Source organism: Glycine max, chromosome 15 (genome assembly GCF_000004515.6).
Source record: "Glycine max cultivar Williams 82 chromosome 15, Glycine_max_v4.0, whole genome shotgun sequence".
Lineage (NCBI taxonomy): Eukaryota > Viridiplantae > Streptophyta > Magnoliopsida > Fabales > Fabaceae > Glycine > Glycine max.
This window is the reverse complement of record NC_038251.2, coordinates 3,280,885-3,302,912: the sequence shown is the minus strand read 5'-3', so window position 1 is coordinate 3,302,912 and position 22,028 is coordinate 3,280,885. Positions and strand designations below refer to the sequence as shown.

General features: G+C 30.4%; 3 protein-coding genes across 3 annotated transcripts; 1 reads left to right on the top strand and 2 right to left on the bottom strand.

Moving 5' to 3' along the window:
- LOC100798230 (60S ribosomal protein L35) lies at window positions 1–1,623 on the bottom strand. The gene is made up of 4 exons (XM_003547416.5): window positions 1,440–1,623; window positions 1,179–1,314; window positions 775–931; window positions 1–210 (listed from the first exon to the last, which is right to left on the bottom strand). Exons 1-4 carry the CDS (start codon window positions 1,441–1,443, stop codon window positions 136–138), a joined length of 372 nt encoding a protein of 123 aa, XP_003547464.1. The 5' UTR covers window positions 1,444–1,623; the 3' UTR covers window positions 1–135.
- A 2,131-nt stretch (window positions 1,624–3,754) lies between these two features.
- Window positions 3,755–5,118, top strand: LOC100797154 (protein SODIUM POTASSIUM ROOT DEFECTIVE 2). The gene is made up of 2 exons (XM_003547415.4): window positions 3,755–4,329; window positions 4,628–5,118. Exons 1-2 carry the CDS (start codon window positions 3,936–3,938, stop codon window positions 4,789–4,791), a joined length of 558 nt encoding a protein of 185 aa, XP_003547463.1. The 5' UTR covers window positions 3,755–3,935; the 3' UTR covers window positions 4,792–5,118.
- Window positions 5,119–11,375: 6,257 nt separating this feature from the next.
- Window positions 11,376–13,857, bottom strand: LOC100795038 (glutelin type-A 1-like). The gene is made up of 3 exons (NM_001254161.3): window positions 13,591–13,857; window positions 12,171–12,891; window positions 11,376–11,757 (listed from the first exon to the last, which is right to left on the bottom strand). Exons 1-3 carry the CDS (start codon window positions 13,784–13,786, stop codon window positions 11,604–11,606), a joined length of 1,071 nt encoding a protein of 356 aa, NP_001241090.1. The 5' UTR covers window positions 13,787–13,857; the 3' UTR covers window positions 11,376–11,603.
- Window positions 13,858–22,028: the final 8,171 nt, after the last annotated feature.

The window sequence follows — 22,028 nt, the reverse complement described above, 5'->3', positions numbered from 1 at the left end:
TTTAATAAAAGTTTCATGATGATTAAAAGAAAACTAGGAAGAAACGGCATCAAAACTGAATGGCCAGAAAAAAATTGTATGTCAAATACCAAATAGAAAGTGACGCCAAAATTATCATCATATTTGGTTCTAACATTACACTTTAATTGCATATTTTCGCATTGGAAAATACAATTCCTTCTTCTTCTCACGCTGTGTCTTCAATGAAGCCTGTAAGGAACACATCAAATTCATTTAGGTACGTACTAAGAACCATATATGACCAGAAATATCTCATTCTGAAAATTTTCACGTTAAGTGACCAAAAAACAACAGCAATGATATCGTATATTGCTCCCCTAAGGATAACTTATAATCGTTATTTATAACAAAAAAAGAAAAGGAAAAAAATAGTTATTAGATGAGATGAGATCTAAAATGTCATGACTATCTGGTTGATTTTCTGAAGCCTAGATTATTAAGATGACATCTCCAAAGACAATTTGATATTCAGAAAAGTTCAAAGTAGTCACCAAATACATTTCAAATTTGAGCATTTCAGCTCTATTCAAGGCTAACACTGATCTATGACACGTTTGGAAACAGCAATTATCAACTAGACACTTATTTATTTTTTCTTATCAACGATTATCAACTAGACACTTATTTCAACACTCAATAGAAGTACAAGTAACTTGAGGACACTACAAAGTCATAGCATAATGAACAGAAAATGCAATAGAATAGAAATAAAATAAAAAGCAATAAATTGGAAGAGTAAGGAATGAAAGGTACCTGGTGCTTAGTTAAGCGCCTTCTGATGGCTCTGGTCTTCTTGGGACGCAGATCCAAAGGAAGGTATTTCTTCTTCTTGTAAGCTTCCCTCAACGCTGCCTTTTGCTTCTGGGAAATCACTGTCAGCACCCGCGCTATCGAAAGCCGAACCACTTTGCTGCATCCACACACAACAAAGCACATTCATAGTGAGTTTGGATAACACACAAGAATAAATTTTACTCCACAGAATCATGGTGACACCATGAAAAAGTAGAAGCAACTATTTGTTGCTTTGCCTTCACCATGAAAACTTAATTGATTATTTCCCACCATGAATCTAATCCAAATACACTTTCAAATTCGTAACAATTTCGATCCAATTAGGAATTGGGGATTTGATATGAAAGAGAAAAGGAAGGTACATTTTGGAAAGCTTGTTTGGGGCTCCGCCGGTGACCTTAGCGACGCGGAGGAGAGCGAGTTCTGCTTTGAGATCCTTAAGTTGGTTCAGAAGCTCTGCTTTTGTCTTGTACCTCAGCTCGTACACCTTGATTCTCGCTTTTGCATTTCAACAAACAAAATTTGAAAAAATGAATGAATGAATGAATGAAATCGTAACGCCATTGAAGGAAATCACAACGTAGTAGAAACGTCTGCAGAGTTAGAAGTTTAATCGCATGTACCCATTGCTAATGCGAAGCTACTGTGGCGCTGCGAAGAGGAACGTGAGAAAGAGAAAACCCTACCTAGCTGGTTACTCTGCTCTGCTACTTTGTGTCCTTAAAACCCTAATCTGGGACAAAACATAATACCTGTTAACGTATCAAGTGAATTTGGGCCTTTTTTCTGGGTCAAAGCTCAAATTGGATCCCGTTCTTCACTCTTTACTTTTTAATAAACGAATCACTTTTTTTTTATTTGTTTTAACTTTTTTATATAATAAAAAACTGAAAAGAATCTAAAATGTTATTATTTTTTTATTGAATAATTTATCATAAAAAATAATTTATTTTGAAGTGATTTTTATGATTATAAACAAACATAAATTAACTCCTGATTTTTTTAAAAAAATATTTTTTAAAAAAATTATTACATTATTTTATATTTGAATCGCTTCTTTTTAATATGTAACAAATGAATCCAAATATTTTATTTTTCACGTATGACTTATTTTTCATTTAGATATTTTTTTTAAGTTATACTACCATGTCAATATATCCAATATAATGAATGGATGCACACTACAAAATTAAAAATTTCATTTAATAAAAAAATTATTTGCATAGCATTAACTAACTAGGCTTTCGTTTTGTTGGATGAGAAAGGAAAATGTTAAATATATACCCTAAAAATGGGGTGTTTATGTGGAAAAGGAGAGATATAAAAAAAATAAAAGAAAAAGAAAATAATAGACATGTCAATTGATATAATAAGAAACGAAAAGAAAGATTTTAAAAATTGGAAAATAAAAGTGAATGAATCATGTGAAATTGTGAATGTGTACACATGATAGAACAATAAGAAACTATCCACAAAGCCATTTGAGCAAATGTAGTTTGGGTGGTGTAGTTGGTTATGACGCTACTCTCACACACTAGAGATCCCGGGCTCGGACATTATAATTTTAGATTATTTTGAAACAAAATATCATTTTGAAGGTTTTAGTGGGATCTAAACAATGTTTCACATTGCACCCAAAAAAAAAAATCTTTAAAGGTTGATCATTCCCAGAATCCACTTTGATGCTGTAAATAGCATTTAATACTTACTATATATATCACACGAAATGGGCATTTTACGTTTCAACTTTCATGTAAAACGAAATTTTTAGAAATCCTCAAGAGAAGGCGGCCTTAATGCTGAAAATTGTGAATGATTTGACATATACTGTGTCTCCTCCACATTTTACAATTCCATTATCTAAAGATTTGCATATTCCTAGTTCATGAAATAAAGAGAAATATAGGAATAAAGAGAGGAACCAATAGAAATTTGAATGACTCACATCTTTAAACGCGTGATTATCTAAACCTCACTGTCTGAACCACAGCTAAAGCAATATAATGTATTTAAAATAAGGATCGGATAAGGACCTTAAAACAGTCTAAGCTGGTAAAGAACGAGTGCAGAAATTAACGAGAATCCATGTGCACTAGTACGTTATCCGCATTACTTTTGCGTATTTATTCTATTTTCGATTAAACAAATAAAGAATCTTGCTCTAAAAGAATCATTAACAGGCTTGCAAGATTAGTTTGATTTCATTGGAACAATAAAAATTACTGATACACCAGCCTGACGAAAGTAAACTTCATTTAAATAAAGGTTAATAATGGCAGGGAACAGATGTGAATTGTGATAGTAGATTGGGCAACACAGTGAGGATACAGGAACCAGCTGAAAAAACACGTTATCATTGATCTATAAATGCGCCATGCATGCCCTTTTGCCTGACAAAGGATGCAACTTCTCTGTAATGATTTATTTTACAATGGTGTAGTTTAAACGTGAAAAAGTCATAAACTAAGACAAAAGTTGGTAATGATAAAGGTGGATATGCAACAATTTAACAGCTTCATTCCTTTAAAATGCCTAATGCTAATGCTCAAAATTCAAGAATTGAATGTAAAGACGAGCAATCTTCAAAATTTCAAAAGAGGGTGGTAATTTATTTAATGTAAGTTGTTTATGGAAAAGTACCCGAACAAACCGAGCCCTATGTGTAATTAACAATGATATGTCCATAATGTAGTTAGTTGTCCCTTGAAAAAAGAGAAATTATTAGATGATACTAATCTTTATGATAAACTAACTGCATTATGTGTTAGACTACCTAATAATATTTCCACAACTTTAGGTAGTAATCATGTCACAGCAAATTAGACAAGCCCTGACATTTCAAAGGAACTGGCCCAATACTTTGCAGTGGGACGTACATAATGCTATTTTTTTTTTTTTTCGTTCACCTTTCCTTTTTCCCTTGCCTCCTCCTTCAACTTCAAAATTAAAAGCAAGTAGTATATTAGTTGGTCTCACTAGCTAGGAAGCTCTTGACTCTTGTATTAACACTAATTACAAGTTACTCACTTAGCACTCTCTTCAAACTCTATTCATCCACAGCATAATCAACAAATCATTGTTCTCATCTCGACTCACAAATATATATCACATAGCTAGCAATGAAAGGAATGAATCTGTTCTGCTCTTCCATTTCTTCCACAGCAGTAACCTCTAGTACTACGGATCATCATTCCACGGTGCGCAGAAGCACCAAAAGGCACGCCGGTATTCCAAGGAAAAGCCAACTTCGTGTCCCTTGTTCATCCAGATTATTGCCTATCAATCCTAAGCCTCAAAACGGCGATGTTCGCAGAACAGGCTCCATTCAAGTTAACAACCTATATGATTCATCGTCAACTAGATATCTCCTCGGTGATTGGGTGTCTGAGTCTGATAAAATCCCTTCAAACTCACACAAGACCACCCTGCAGAACCAGGTTGTGGTTTTGAGGGTCTCATTGCACTGCAAGGCCTGTGCAAGAAAAGTTACAAAACACATTTCAAAAATGGAAGGTCAGTTACACATCCACCTTAGTTTCTAGAGAAAAAAAAAAGTTAAATTAATGAAAAAATCTCAATTCATTTTTTTTTTTGTTTCTTGTGAAGAAGTTTATGCAAATAAAGATGGTCATAATAGTAATAATTTCCACATTCTTGATTAGATATAAATCTTGATACATATTTATCCACGCAATAGTGTATTACGTATTAACAGATTGTGAATTTGTGGGGTTTATGGTTTCTTCACTACCTTACAGATATATGTTGATGAATCTAATATGTATATATAATTGACTAATTATATGTGTAGGAGTAACATCATTCAGTATAGACATGGAGGCAAAGAAAGTAACAATAATTGGACACGTGACACCATTAGGGGTTCTGGCAAGTGTGTCCAAGGTGAAGAATGCACAGCTATGGCCATCTTCGACATCATCTTTGCCATCATTGTCTTCGTCAATGCCGATGTAAGTGTAAATGGTCAACGTGAGTTGAATAAAGTTTAACATGTAACTTTTTTCTTCCCTGCCCCTTTTTATCTCTGTTGTTCGGTACACCTAGGCCATGAACATGTAATAGTTTGTATTGGGTACAAAATTTGATGACCTGTCAAGCTTAATTATAATGTTTGTTGTCTAGTTAGATTGATGGATGAATTGAGTGCAGCTTTTTCTTGGTGTTTAATTAGTGTTTATTACTGATTGGTGATTGCTCAAGTTGAATTGTTTTTCAGTAAGTCTTGTGTCTCCACAATGTTTCTTTAGTTCATCATAAAAGACGCACATTAATTCTAATTAAGGTTTTGGCTGCCATTTCTTCTTTCTCGTTAACTTACTCCAGCCCATATTAAAAAGATCCGCTTAAAGACTATTCTAAAGAAGAAGAAAAAAACTTTTATGCAGGTCCTTTACGTGCTATTAGTGTTGTTGAATCAGAAATTATATTTCATCCTCTTAACTTATATTGAAATTTATCTTAATGAAACTTTAATGTTGATTGGAGTACACCACTAAAAGCACTTTAAGAAGTACATCTAAGTTTTATCCATACCAAAATATAGCATAAAAATATTGCGTACTCATACCATTCAGCAATTATCTTAACTAATTATATGCATGTGATTATTAGTTAGTGTCTATTAATGTGTTCCTGTTTGTGGGGGACAAATTATCAACTTGATGAACTTTTGACCTCAAACCTGTTTCGAAGAAAATTTGGAAATTCAAACCAAGAGCACCAAAGAAAAGCTGCTCTCCAAAAAGAGAAAAGGTGTTATTTTCAATACCTTGGAGCTGAGCACTAAATATAATAATATTGGGTTTCTCCATCTCTTCCAAAACCATAAAAGTGAGAACCTTGTACACCTGTTCTGCTACATTACACACTACTTTAATTTTTACCCCACTGGTTCGAATATGATAGCTAAGCTTTTTAGATAACAAACTATCGGAGACAAGGTAATGCATGCGAGTCAGTGGTAGCCGGCAGCACTCAAGGCCACGCTGGTTTGGGACACATTCTCCACCAAACTCTTTCTGTTTTCTTATTCTTTTTTCATCTAATGATTTATGTTTTGTCAATGCTGATGGGTCATGACCACTTAACATGTGGATCACTTGAACATGACGTGAGCTTTGGTAATAAGTAGTTGCCTTAAATAGAAAACTTACATTTTCAATCATCTTATCTTACTCGTTTTGATCAATCCTATTTCTCATGAAGAATATATGCGATTTTGAAAACTTAAATATCTTTTTAATTCTTGTAATTTATTTTTTTTATTTAGTTCTTATAATTTTTTTTATTTTTACTCCTCGTAAATTATATTTGTTTATTTTTCATTCTTATGACATTTTAAATAATGCCTTTTTTTTAGAATTCTATTTAAAGTATTTTTAAAGACTAAAAACAAAAAAAATAATTTTATAAAGACTAAAAACAAAAAAAAACTAAATTATAAGAACGAAAATGTATTTTAAAAAAATAACAATAACAATTTAGAATCCAATTAAGCTACCTACCCTAAGAGCATCTCTAACCAATGAGTATTTTTTAAGTGAGTTTCTTAAGATATTTTTTATAGTCTCCATAGTATTATATTATTGTAATAAATTCATATATATTTTTACTCCAACAATAAGAAACTCTAGAAAAATTCAAAAAATTCACATTTTTATATTTTTTACTTAATTATGATTTAATTATAGTGTTATTATGTGTTAAATAAATATTATTTTTTATTGTTAAAAACAATTTCTTACAAAAAAATACAAATCTTATTTTTTAAAAACTCTCCCTACTCCATAAATTTATTTCAATAAAAATGAAATTGTAAGAAATAATTTATTCACTTAAAAAATCCTCCAAATTTTTTTTATTAAAGATACTCTAATTTTCTCTACATCAATGTTAACATATATGCAACCTTTGTTTATAATTTTAAATGGATAAATAAATATCAGAATTTATTAATACGATGGCATCTCAAGTCTAATCAGCTCTCATAAAGAAGAATTATTGTAAGGGATCCTACGGTTACTGCAATTCAGGCTTCTTGAGTATCAATCAGTGGCTTCAATTTGCTTTTTTAGTGTCAATGTTGTACCTCCCCACCCACCAATGCGACAGTAATAAGCAGAGTACACTTTATGATTGCATGGTCTAGAGCGAATTTGCCAGTGGTGGGGCTAATATTTCACGCCTATTGTGTTTCATCTTTTTTGCTTTAATTTGGAATCTGAATCAATCTAACCAATTTATGAGACTAAAAACATGATGTGGAGAGAGTTCTATCTAACTCGTAATTTGTCGAATTACTTTCCTCAGCGGCCCGTTTGGTTGCTTTTAATTCCTTGACTAATCATGGACAGCAGGAAAAGGAAAATAAATGCCAGAATAAGTTGAAAATAAACAAACACCTATGAGGCTATGACCCATGCATAAACGGATTAATTACTGGCATCAAATGATTAACCTCACCTCAGTATAAACAAATGATCAAATTTGTTAAAACCTCACTATTATAAGCTGCAAAAAGTTTGTGCCTTTGTGAAGGTGTAAAAAAAATGAGGATGGAAGTGAAAATTGAATGAAAAGAAAGATTTAAACTTTTCCTCATTCTTATTGCATGGCAATTTTAATCTCGCTTGATGCTACAAGAGGGACAAACTTTCTTTCGCAAAATTAGAATATAATTAAACTGCACTTCATGTTCCGATTCCTCACATGCTCGAGTCTTGACATGTCGTGTTTTAAGTTATTTTCACGTTAAAACTTACACCTCCCCACTTTTTCACTTTTTCCTGTACTGAAATTAAGGGTATAACTACAAGAAAAATGTTTGAACGTTGAAGGACACCCGTTAACCTTGTAACATCTAGAAAGAGAGATAAAAGTAAGAGAAAAATAATAGGTATCATAGAATTTATGAAGTTACATGAAGAGAAGAGAGATAAAAATAAATAAGAGATATTGATAAAGTGGTTAAAATTAAAAAAATATTTGTATATCATTCCACAACTATAAAAAAGGTTACAAATAGGAGCGTGAAACAAATAAGAAAAACAATTGCAACCACGAAAATTATAATCCACAGTGATATTTTTTTTAACAGAATCGACAATGATATATAAACAACGAAAGAAATAGACTTTCCATTTTTTTTATATTTTTTCTTTCTCCAATAAATCAGATGGTTTCTCGGTGTTGTTTCCCCCCCCCCCCCCCCCCGGCCCCCCCTTTTCTTATAAATAAATAATTAAATCATTTTATAATTTTAGTTTATATATTGCACACAATAAATATTTATTTTACATAATTAAAATATATGATAAAAAAAATTAATATATAATTTCAAAACATCATATCTTCATTACATTTATATTTTAAAATAATATTTATGATAACCAAATAATATCACAAATTTATATTTTTGACAACAATCATTGGTAGTGTTCATAAGCCGATCAAAATCGAACAAACCGATTCCAAAAATTGAAAAATGAATAAACCAAAAATCTAATGAATCAAATTTTGAAAAAAAATAAATTTTTTTATTGTATTGGATCAAATTTCAAATTCGATTTTGAAATCCAATCCAAACCGAAATTATATATACATATGTATTTTTTATGAATAAATTTATGTTACTTTATATTTTTAGTTTTTATATATTTATAAAATTATCACATAACTTATATTTATTTGTGAAAAATCTATTTGATTGAAAAATAATTTTTAATAACTATTTGATTAAAGGTACATAATTATAATTATTAAGTTATGTAAATTTACATTTAATAGTATATAATTTTGAAGAATTATACTACTATTAATTATTTATTTACTTATAAAGAAGATATTTAATATCTTGAATTATCTTTTTCTATGTATGTTTATTATAAATTACCATTTATTTAATGCTTTATTCAAAGAAAAAGAAAAATAAAATAAAAATAAAAATCGATCCAATTTATACAGTTTTTCATTGAAATGGATTGGATCAAATTTAAATTTTTAATCAAACTATTTTAATTTTTTAATTTCAATCACTTGTAGCTTTTTATGTATAAAATATCCAAAAAAACAATAATAAAAATAAAATAAAATTATTGTATATCATTAATAAAAAGGTAAAACAATAAGAAAATAGTAGAGAAAAAATCCTATGTGAAAAAAGGTAAATTTAATAAAACCTCACCTTATAAATATCTTTTAAAAAAATTTACAATATAAATGAAAAAAGATAAAAAAAAGTTAAATAAAATAAAGTCTTATCTTAAATAAAAAAAATTACAAAAAAAACTAATAAATATTCGATAACAAAAAATAGAAGTTAAAATCTATTAATTAAAAAACTTTGATCTCTTTTTTCCTCTATGTTTCTTCTCCTTCAATCTGTCAGGTAATTTTTATTTCTCTGGCGTCTTCAATGTTTTCTATTGATTGTTTTTTAGTCTTAAATTTAGATCCTACGTGACATATATATAACTCTCGAATTGATCGCTCCCCTAATTTTGCTAGGGACAATGAATGGGAACAAGAACAACTATGGCGAGCGAATTTCAATTATCAGAGAGATTAAGATGAAGAGAAACTATTATGAGATATTGGGAGTGAAGAGAAATTGCACTGGTGAGGATGTGTTCTTTTGTCTCTGAAGGTTCATCTCGATAACAACAAAGCCCTTGGCCCCGAGGAAATGTTAAGATGGTGTCAAATGCGTATCGGTGTCTTAGTGATGAAGTGAAAAAGATGCAGTATGATCTCTGGGAAAAACACAAGAATAATGGACGACGTGAGAGGATTCATGATTTGAATACAACATCGCATTTCAAATTGCCAGCGTTACTTTAGGGATGGGTTGTATGATATGTTATGGTTTGCTAATGTGGAATGCCACGAGAATTTAGATTTTGGTTTAAGGATATTGTGTATGTGATGCAATTCAAGCCATGAATGCTTAGTTCGAATCGGATGTAAATTCAAGATTACTATTGATGATCTTTTAAGAACTCAATAACAAAAAATAGAAAAGATAAAAAAGTCGAAGGAGGATTCATAAAAAAAAATAGCTTCCTTGCTAAGAATCAAATTTGGTTTTCAGTCAAAAACCAAAGAAGAGGCTAAAGCTCTCTCTAAGTATAAACTTAACTTTAATTATGCAAAAGTTTCCAAAATTAAGAGTTTTTGAGTATTTATAAGACTAGGCATAAGAAGGTAACTAAGTCTCTAATAACCCCTTAAATGCACCTTTTAAGGCCTATCTACATCAAGCTTGAAGCCGTTACACAAGTAAACACAAGTTTTTAAAAATTCTCGCGGAAGGTTTCCGCTAAACGGGACATTCGCACTAAGCATAATTTCTTCTCAAAGTGAAATTGCGCTTAGCGAGGTGGTGTTGCTAAGTAAGTTGTTCAGCAATCTTTGAAGTATTATAATTCAGCTCCTTGTAATTTTCTATTTCCTTGTCTTTGATGAGTAATCCATTCTTGATCCTCTTGATCATCTCTTGTAGAAACTTGGCTTTAAACATTGCCATTAGACCCTTCAACTCATAAAATGTTTCTAAGTTCTCATACTCTTTAGATAGTCCTCTGTCATACGGCCATCTGTCATGCTTCAAAACAATTTGCTACTTCTTTATATCTTCTTTTTATTTATCTTGTTTATCTTCTTCGAAACCCCATTGCGTTAATTATATTTTGTAAATGTTGAGATGAAAAAGAAATATTGCTTGAAGCAAACAGATCAGCATGTTTGAATCTCTTGCACCACTCGCTAAGGCTTGCATTTGTATGGATTTTGAAGACAGCGTCGACGCAGCTCATACTGTCCGCCTCACTACTACCACAGGTTTTATGATAGTTTTTTGTTGGCTTTATTTTTTTCATCACCAAATGTTTATCGATTAGAATGTTAGTTTTTGTGGTCAAAAGAGAATTGAACTCTCATAAGGTTTTTCATTTTTTTCTTCTCCTTTAATCATCTATTTCACTTTATATCTCCTTAGTTGCTTGTCGGCTAATTTCCACATTTGTTCCGTACCATTGCGATGATAATTTATATTTTGGTTTAATGATATTGTTTATGCGGGCTTTTCTCTTGCTTCAAAAAACTTTGCTATTTTTTTTATTTGGTTCCTGATGTAATGTAACCATTCTGGATATTGCTGCTTGCTTTTTAACTTATGTTAATTTTATTTTAGTTTATCTTCTTCCGAACCCCAATTGCCTTAATTATTGTGTAAATATTGAGATGAAAAAAGAAATATTGCTTGAAGCAAACGGGTCAGCATGTTTAAACCTCTTGCACCACTCGCTAAGGCTTGCATTTGTATGGCTGTTACACTTTTTTGGTTGTGTGAAGGGAAGCTTTGTTAGTTTCACATTAGTAATTACTCATACGATGTTCCATTAGATGCCTTCTAAATTGTGATATTGTCCTTTGTTTTGTTTCATGAATGATTGTTTTCTCTTGCCCTGACCTGCAAAACAATTATATTTAGCCTACTTTTTTTATAAGAAGCATCTATATCTTCAGTATCTTTTTTTTTTAGGAATCTATCTTCACTACCTTCACTAGCTCGATTAATATGAAAAGGATCAAAATAGAGGTAGGTAAAAAGAAAAAAGGAACGAAAGTTGAAATTCCTAATTAACAAAGAAAATACTTTTAAACAGTAAAGTAATTTCACAAGACATTATTTCCCCTTTTATTTTCCGGTGTAGATAAGACGGGATGAGGATGGGGAATCTTTACGAGCAAACAATGGAATGCTTAATCTAGTTTGGTGGAGGGAAGAAAATGGCATCGGCAGTCCTCTTTGAACGGAACAGTTGCTCAACTTCTGGATCTACATTGAAAGCAGCTTGCAAAACCGAAGGTGATAAAGCCTTCCACACGGAAGAACTTCCTGCCAAGTGGGTAAATATAGGACTGCCAAAAGTAAAAAAAAAAAAAAGGATTAGTAAAAGGATCATTGCATGTTGATGCTACCTAACATTCCTTTAACAATCAACTGTTACAACGTTCATGCAAATAATACAGAATAGTTGTTCACTAATTGAGTTTTCATTTTCCAACCAAATAAAATTCCTTGCAAGTATATTAGGATCAGCAATTTTCAATTTATGAATTATGATGGGTTCTATGTGTCGATTAGTAAAATTTAAAAGGTTCCTAACACGAAGATAGACAAAAAAAATTTGGTTAGGACAAATATTCAATCTATGTAAGCAATAAACAGAATATCAAACGGATGATTGCTTCTGCAATGAAATGTATAACAAGTTAACAACAAGTAACATATACTGACAATAAGGTAAAGAAGTAGTATAAGAAAGACTTACTTAGGGGTAGTGATGATAGAGAACCACTCCAGTCCATCAGGATCAGCAATCTTGGACACCACAAAAAACCTTGGCACAATGAACAAATTACCAGCTTTCACGGTTGTCTCCAAAACCCTACGGCCGTCAACACCAACAACCTGAACCCGGCCACTACCCCTGACAATATAAGTAACCTGCAAAGCAGAATCACAAGAGAATCCAGGCGAACACATGGCTCTTCCATCCAGCCTCACAAGATCAGCCCCTAGTCCAACCTCGCCAACCAAGGGAAGATTCTTGGTGTTCAACACCACAACCCTTCCACCACCCTTGATGTCAACATCCAATGGAGCCTCTTCACAGTTCAAGGCCATGCCATTTCGGTGCTCCGGTTTAGGGTCGGGAAGGCTGATGTTTCCTTCCAGCTGCACAATCCCTTTGGCTGGTTGTTTTCCAACAAGGGTCTTGACATGACTCTCTTCCAAGTCCCAAGCCCTGCCCACAAACTCGGTGGAAAAGCCAGTGAAGATTCCATTGGAACCAGTCAGAAAAAAGTCAGTGAATTCACCAGCCTTGTGAGCCTTGGAAGTGTCCCCAAGGAACAGAACAACCAACTCAGTTTCTTCCTTGTTATACCACCAGGTCACAACACCAAAGGGGAGTGCCAAGGCATCACCCTTCTTTATTGCAACAACCTTCTCTTCTGATTCAGGCAACACTATTCCAGCCACTCCACTACCTATGAGTGGAGAACACAAGTTCACAAATAATCAATACAACAACATAGATTCATAATCTAAAATACATAACCACTTAAAATAATGAGTTTATTATTACTTTTTGGATGAACACATGATATCCACAGTGTACGATACGATAACTAATCTTTTTAAATACTGATCCAAATATTGATACTGACATCTATCTAAAGAATTTCTCCCCAAACAAAAATCAACTCTCATTGCGGATTGGTAATTGCTTAATTTATATTATCAATCAGTTAAGAAACAGAGTTATCTGTTAATCATGCTACACCACATTGCGTATTGGTAATTGCTTAATTTATATTATCAATCAGTTAAAGTATATATATGCAAAAAGTTAACAATCTTAGCATAAGACAACTTATAATTAGATCAGAGTGTGAAAAACCTTTTCCATGCAAAGTGTTAAATAAAGGGGGAAATCTAGGATCCCAATATGAAAAAAAAATGATTCCCAGTCAATTAAGCAATTATATGATTCCATGAGACAAATTACCTTCATACATCGATGCATCTAGGAAATTTTATTCATAAAAAATTCAGAACACTAATATCGAAAACAAGAAATCCCCGTAGCGCAAAACGACAAAGACGAGTTCCGAAGAGTTGTAGAAAAAAAAAAAATCAAAAACACAAACGATCGTAGTTCAAAAGGAATAGAGAAATGAATGTACCTTGAAGAACATAAGCGACTTTGGAAGAGTCAGAGTAACGAGGAAGAGCAAAGGCGTTTTTGTTGAGAGCAAGCTTAGCGGCACCAATGTTGCCTTGGTGGAGCATGGGAAGGTCGGAGGGGGACCATGCGTAGTAGGAGCCACCATTGGCACCGTAAACTTTCTTGGGCAACTGAGGAGAAAGATCAATGTCCATGTTGTTCTTTTGGCTTGTATTCACTGCGTAGAAACACCGCGGGTGGGGTGGGTATTTATAAAGTTAAGTGTAACAGAAAAGGAGGAGTGGCAGTGGCACTTAAAGGTAACAGTCATCATCCACGGGACCACTACTAGTCCTTATCCCATTCTCATCTACAATCAATGCAGCTAGGTAGGTAATTCGAATCATTTTCTTTTCAACTAACTGTTAAATTCAGATTATGGATAATTATAAATTACAGAAATGATTCTAGTACTTTTCTTTGTATGGTAGAGGAAAAAACCAAACTAATGGGATTTCTCTCGAAATTTCAAAAACTATATTAAGCCATTTGTTTGAGGTTTTTCTTGAGATAAACTATTATTGAAATTAGGACTTACTTGTAGAAAATATAAGCATTATAAACTAAAGAAAGAAATATATTTTTAACTAAAAAAATTGAATTTCATAATAAATATTTTTTAACTCATAAATTATATTTTATATTTATGAGAATAAATATATGATTATTTTACATTATTGATAATTTCTATTAAAATATATTAAAATTCAATTTAGAAGTAAAGATGAAAATATAGATTAAAAGAGATAAGCAGTTAAAGAAATTAAAAATATACAAATATAGATAAAACGAGTGTGGTCTGAGAAACTCGAGAAATAAATTATTTAAACTAATCGTTAAATAAAATTAATTTTGAAATTAGAACTAAAATGTATATTTAAAATGAATAAAAATTAAATGCTCAATAGATTAAGATAACACGCATAACTCAATAAAAATAAAATCAACTCATAACAACATATATATAAAGAAGAGTTTAATTATTTTTTCATATTATTGGTATGGAATATCCATAAAAAAAATATGACTAATCATTTTTAGGGAGATTCTTTCTCCAAGCACCTTCTTTCCATCCAAATGGCTTTGAATATCTTTAGAGAAAAGACTAAGTGTTTATATTACATATCCGTCTTTGAGACAATTGAGAATTAGTGACTTGATAAGACAAAAAAGTCTAGATTATTCGAGCTTGATGATCTGCTTGGTTTGTAAGAGCAAAAGTGACAAATGAAAAATACACTTGTAACTTTTAAAAAGTTAGTAGAACTTGATAGTTTATCCATAACTTGGACTTAGTCTCAGGTACTTGAGATGAACTGATATAAATTTATGTATCTTATCATTCATATCTCTATCTTTAACTTTTAAATTTAATTTTGTTTTTTGAAAATATGTCTTATTTACAAAATCTATTTTCATTGTCTAGCTCAATCTATTGCTATTGCAAAAATTTGTTATTTGTCTCTCAAAGTTATTTTAGACGATAACTTTGTATTTGTGAAAAAGATTTAGAAAATTTATAAAATCACAATTCAACTTTACTTCTTATAATATTTACTTATACAACTTTGTCTAAGAAGATCGAATCCAGTATCACTCGGATCAACAACATTTTTTATAAAAAGATAGTTTATTAATATACTAAAATATATGAAAATTTAAAATGAATGTATTTTATATTTAAAAAGGTAAAATTTTAATTATAACAAATAAATGCATGAATTTAAACATTTGTAATTATAAAAATATTATTTATACTTTAATTGTCTTTAAACTAAAAAACAATAAAAAATTGTTGGTATTTATTTTTTCATATAATTCTTTTGCTTTTAAAAAAATAAATTTATAAATATAACAAATACATTAAAAATAGTTTATTAATGTATGCTGAAATTCAAATACTACTTAATAATGAAGTCATTGAAATCCATTATCCTCTCCCCATCCCCAATACATAAAAAAATATAAAATATGCACTAAAAATCTACTGTGTGTTCAGTGTCCTAGTAATTAATACTATTTTTAGTATTTTATTATATAATGAATGATAAATAAAATAATTAAAATAAAATTGTCTAAAGTGTTATTGATTTAGGCTGAAAAAATTGCCCCAAAAATCCATATTTTTATAATTACAAATGTTTAAATTCATGCATTTATTTGTTATAATTAAAATTTTACTTTTTAAAATGAAATATCATGTTGAAACATAAAATAAAAAATATTTTGTTTTCATTGTTTTTAATTTTCAAAACAGTTAAATTTAAACTAAAAATAATAATATTTTTATCATTAAATGTAAATAAAAAACCTCCCCAAATTAGGAACAATTTATTCATTTTCTTCTTAATTATTCATTTACTTTATAAATCATATTAGTTGTCATGACATTTAATAGATGATAAGTTTTTAATGCACACTCTATAATGTATTTTTTGTTCATTGCTAAGTATGGGGAAGAATGATACTACGTAATAAATTTTAACAGGTTTAATATTTTTTTTTTCTGAATGGAATAGTTTTAATACTTGTGTATTTGAATTTGTCATTGTTTTTAAAAATGAATATATCTATACAAAAAAATTATAAGAATATCTTGTTATTACTATTTTTTGTTTTAATTTTGAAAATACTTAAAAAAAAATATTCTTATAAATAAAGGTTTAAATATGTGCATTCATTTTTTATATTCATGAATTTTAATTTTTTTAAAGAGAAAATGGATTATCCATCAATAGTATAAAACCTATTCATATCATTATTTAATCATAATTGACATATGATAAATTTATTGATTTTTATAATAATTGTTTTAAAAATTTTAATAATAATAATTTATGATTGTATGATAATATAAAATTATTTTATACTGTCAAAACATGATTATTAAAGTCTCTTTTAGATACCAATATCATATGAAAAAAATAAAATCAAAAAAATATTTTTATTCGTTGAATGAAAATAAAATAAAATATTTCTTGAAGACTGTTTTGTAATCTAAATGTTGGTGTTTAATAGATAATTGACAAGTTTTCATTATTGTAACTAATATTATTTTTTTCAACAATTGTTTAATATTTTTTGAAATCATTTTGTAATTTATATTTTATTGTTCAACAAGTCGTTGAGAAAACTATCATATTTATTTTTAACATTAAATTGTTTAATGATAATGAATCTTAATGAGAAGACTTTAAAATTTTATATTTAATCTTTTATAGAAAATGTGTGATCCTAACTATTATATATTTGAAATATCACACTATTATAAAAATATTTATACTTTAATGATTATATTTTATTATTAATTATTTTCCTAAACACATTCCATTAATCTTATTCGGCGATGTCTATGCAATGCATATTGCCCTTAAGTGGGTTGGTTGTGCTACCTTCCTTAGCTTGGCGGGCTCACATAAAAATTGAACAAATTACAACTTAAGAGCTCCCTCCCCCAACACAATCCATTGTCATTCACCGGCATGCCTTCCCTTTTACACCCTCCCTATTCACATCAATCAACTTACTTTAGTTAGATCCCCATCAATCTATGTTCAATCAATCTATTGTGCAATCAAAGGGGTAAATATTAGGGAGATCCCTATCAATAGGCCACGAACAAATCACACAAGTGAACTCGACATTACACCTTAACTCAAAACCTTAAGGCTCAAGTTTATGGATTTTCTTCTCGCTCATATAGTGTTCAACCTTTCCATTCTTATCCGATGTGAGACTTTACCTCACACTTGTATTCCAATAATCTCTTTCTCGAGTGTAAATCTCTTCCACATGGTAGTCTTTCTCTTGAGTGAAATTCATTTTCACTCCACGAGTATCCAATGGTCGCTCTTAGAGCTTAACCATGGCTGTCCCAGCTCGCCTAACCATTGCCACTAACATGCTCTAGTACCTTACACCACCATAATGCCTATGGGACTCACTGTCTGACCTCTATGCATGGATGTCAAGAAAGGAAGCTCATTCCAAGGTTAGGACAAACAACCAATCTCAAAAAGGATTTATACATGGATTTTAAATCACTTGCCAATGAGAATCCCTTGATTTGAACTCAAGTTATACAATTGTTCATGATGGATGGATGAATGGTCAACAAAGTGACTTGAAAGTGTTCATTAAATAATGTAGTTAATTGAGTTTAATATAATTAAATCAATTTTCGTATGGAATTGCTTCCAAAGATGGTCTATAAGTGGCCAATAACATGATAACACTTGAAAAATACATGGAGTGACAGTGTGGCAATGAACCATTGCAATATTTGGAGCCAAAAAGAAGTAAAGATTCCATGATCAAGAACCAAAATTTTTGTGGTGGAAAAGAAAAAGAGAACTATGAAGCAAAGTCAATGAAAGAAAGTAAGAAACAAACACCAAAACATTTATAAAGAAAAAGAAGTTGATCCACCAATGGAAAGGGAGAAACAAAAGGAAAATAAAAGGGAGAATTTAGGTTATGAAGATCATTTTCAGGGTAACCAAGTGGAGGTGTAGATGTTTAAGGCCTCTTATGGATAACATTGTGATGGAGGTCTTTGTGGATAGTATAACACAATGGTGAAGTGGAGGAGGAAAGAGCTGGCAACAATCATGGGGATTTAGTTTTCAAAAGCCTAACCGATCCACAACCACTAGAACCACTGGATTGGATTAACCCACTGAGGCTAATGGGTCATCAACAATGAGATGACCTCTGGATCTTGCTATGTTGTCCAATCTTCCTCTACCAAAATTTTTAGACTCAACTCTTTGTAAAGTAGTTGATGGAGTGTTTGCAAATGAAGGGGGTAATGAATCTAATGATGGCTGCTAAAATCAGATGCATGAATAATGAGAAGAAAAGAGGGAAAATATTAGAATTGCACTAATGAGTTCATTTTTTGACTTAACGGGTCAAGCTTAGACCATTAGAGAGAAGCTTTGAGATTTTGCAAAAGGAGAACATCTTTTAGGCTTAATGGGGCAATCTTATACCGTATGTAGTATGTGGACCAACCCAACCTGGTATAAGCCTGCGGTCAAATGGGTCAATCCATGAAGCAACCTACATAACTAGACCCTTTGATCCCTAAGCTTTGGGAGTTGCTTTGGGCACCCAACAACTCGGGTGAAAGGGCGAAAATGTCCTTCACCCTTTACTATAAAAACAGATAGTGACTCGTCCATACGAGTCACTATTCACTGAATGCTTTCGCTTCTTCTTCCTCTTTTCAGCTTCCTCGTTCCTCTTCGGGTTGCCCGTTCTTCTTCTTCCTACAAGGATTGGTGCTCGATGAGTTCGTCCGTTGCTGCGTGGTACTCGGTGAGTTCGTTCAGTGCTTGGTGTGTTTGTCTGGTGGTCGGTGTGTTTGTGCAGTGATGCGTTGGTGTGTTCGTGTCGTGCTTCTTCTTCTTCTGCGTTGGTTCTCCTTCGAGGTAAGTTATTTTTTGAGTTTTTCAATTTGTTCACTACTTGTTTGAATGATGGCAGTGTTCTGAGTATCGTTGTTGTTACTTGTTGTTGCTTATTGTTGTTGTTCATGAAGTTTTTCTTCTTCTTCACTGCGCTTTCCTTGCATGCATGCGTGCTATCTGTGAAAAACCCATACATTTAAAAAAAAATTGATTTTTATTAGAATAAAAAGTAGGAAAAAATTTAAATGAAAAATATTTATATGTTAATTATTTTATAAATTGTTCAGTATTGATTTTATTAGTTTGTGATTAATTTGTTGATTATTGATTTATGAATCATTAATTTGTTTATTATTGATTTTATGAATGATTTATTTATTATTAAATTTATGTAAGAAATGTTTATGTTAGTTAGTAGTAAGATTAGATTACATTTTAGATTAGATTAGATTTTTAAAACAAACATTAGAAAGATGAAAATGTTAGTACAAAAAAAAAATTACTAAAACATAATTTTAACATATTTAAAAATGTTAGTTAGTTTTTAAGAAAGATAAAAACATATTTGAAATAATTTGGAAATTGTTAGGGGATGATTGGAAAAAAAAATACTTAAAAATGTTAGTTAGTGAAAATAAAGATTGAAAACCTATTTTAAAAATTTTAAATATTGTTAGTTAGTGGAAATAAAGATTGAATACTTAAAAATGTTAGTTAGTGAAAATGTTAGATATTGTTATTTTTATTAGAGAATGATTGAAAAGAAAATTTTAAATATTTAAAAATGATATTCACTGAAATAAAATATTGAAAACATAATTTTGAAAAGTTGAAATTTGTTACTTATTTTTAGAGAATGAGTTATTAGGTAAAAAAATAATTGAAAATATTTTTTAAAAAATTTGAAAATATTATTTCTTTGTAATAAGTGATTGAAAACAAAATATAAGATATTTTATAATGTTTTTTAGTCCAAAAAAAAGAGTGGAAGACAATTTAAAAATTATTTGAAATTGGTAATTATTTTAAAAATGAATTAAAAGAAAAATAAAAAATTGAAATATTAGTTAGTTTAAAAAAAAGATTGTAAGCATATTTTTAAAAATTGTCAAATTGGTAGTCTTTTTTAGAGAATGATTTTTGTTAAATATATTTCAGAATGTCAAACTCTACTTCATCATCATCACAGTTAACCACCCTTAAGGAGGAACTGGAGATGTTTCTTGCGACTCTGCCTAGTAAGAATCTCTACCTTTCATATTGATACATTTATTTACACATGTGACATGTATGTAGATAGTTAGCTTTTACAATTGTTAAGAATGGTTTTTTTGGAATATATGTCGAGTTAATAGATTAATAATTCTATCAATTGCTAAGAATGAATTGTCGTTTATCACAATTGCTAATTGAATGCCAATTTTGTTATATCATGCTTGAATGTTAATTATGTCAGAATTAACAAATGAAGAGCACGAACAATGGTGCGAAATGGCGAAGATCACGTTGAAGGTCGTGGTTCCACCAGATACTATTTTAAACACCGTTAGCGCCAAGGACCAGGTCATCTTCATTTTGATTTAATTAACATATAATTATTCTATTATTTTGTGTAACTAACTAACCTTATTTTGTTATATCAAATGTAGATTTACGGTGAAGTTAGTTTGTCATTTGTTGTCAGGTGGAAGGACGTACTTGACCGCTTACGACGTTTCATCAACGAGGATGGAAATTTTCATACCGTTGTCTACAATCAAGATTTGGACAAACTAGTCATTGTAGCAGGGTGGACAACACTAAGAGATTTTTATCACGTGACCGCATATCATCAAGTGTCGTTAACTCATTATGGTAAGAATGTATTCTTTCTCACTATATTCAAGAGCAGTAGCATGCCCAAATCATTCCCAAGATGACACTCATTATTCCATCAAGTGTCAAATTCTGTCTCTTTCAAGGTGTATCTCACTCCGCAGAAAGTTAGTTGCAGCAGTCTGGTAAGCAACTTTCTAATTTAGTTGTCAGCAATTCTTTATTTTTTAAGTTTTAAATTTCATAACATAAATTGTTGACATAACATTATTCTTAATATTAGGACGTTCCAAACACCATGTATTATTTTCTTAAAGATAAAGGCTGGACTCATTCGTATTTGGATGACGTTGCAGAATGTTGGCTTGTGTTCAATCACTGGAGAAAGACACTTAAAATTGGAGCTGGATGAAAACATTTATGTGAAACCTTATCCTTGACAACTGACATAAAAATAGTCTTTGAATTCATTAATCCGACCATTAACCATGTGTTATTTTGGCCATGTTTATGAACATTTTTATGACTTAGAACATTATTGTGACTTATGAACAATCTAGTTATATAATAGTTGTTTTATCATGTGTTAGATTATAAATTTTTTGCAATCATGTTCTTATATATAATAGTTATTTTATCATGTCTAATATTATTCCATTGTTTTTGAATTAATTTGGTTATGCTTTTGAAATAAATTATTTTTAATTAATCACTAAATTAAAATCTAAGCAATCTAATTTTAAAAAAGTTTATATATATTATAATTTTTTTAACAATCGAATTACTAAATACATTTTTTATACCACTATAAAATAATATCACAAAATCAGTATTTTTGTTTATACCACAATATCACAAAATTAATATTTTTATCATTGCTAAATTTTTGTTATTTATGATTTTTTTATTACAAAAAAATATTTTAAAATTGGTATTGACCAAAAAAATTGCCCATATCATAAAATATTTTTTTTACGTACCGTAGGTATGTAATTTTTTTTTTGCTTACCTCTCCTTTTTCGACGATGAAAACCGACCAAAATTCACTGTATACTCCTCACAAACACACCTACACCACCGGAGGCCAAATATATTTCCAAACCGTCCTTCACGGAAGTAACTTATACTACGTGACAGAAATTTTGTGAAAATAAAAAATGACACTGCA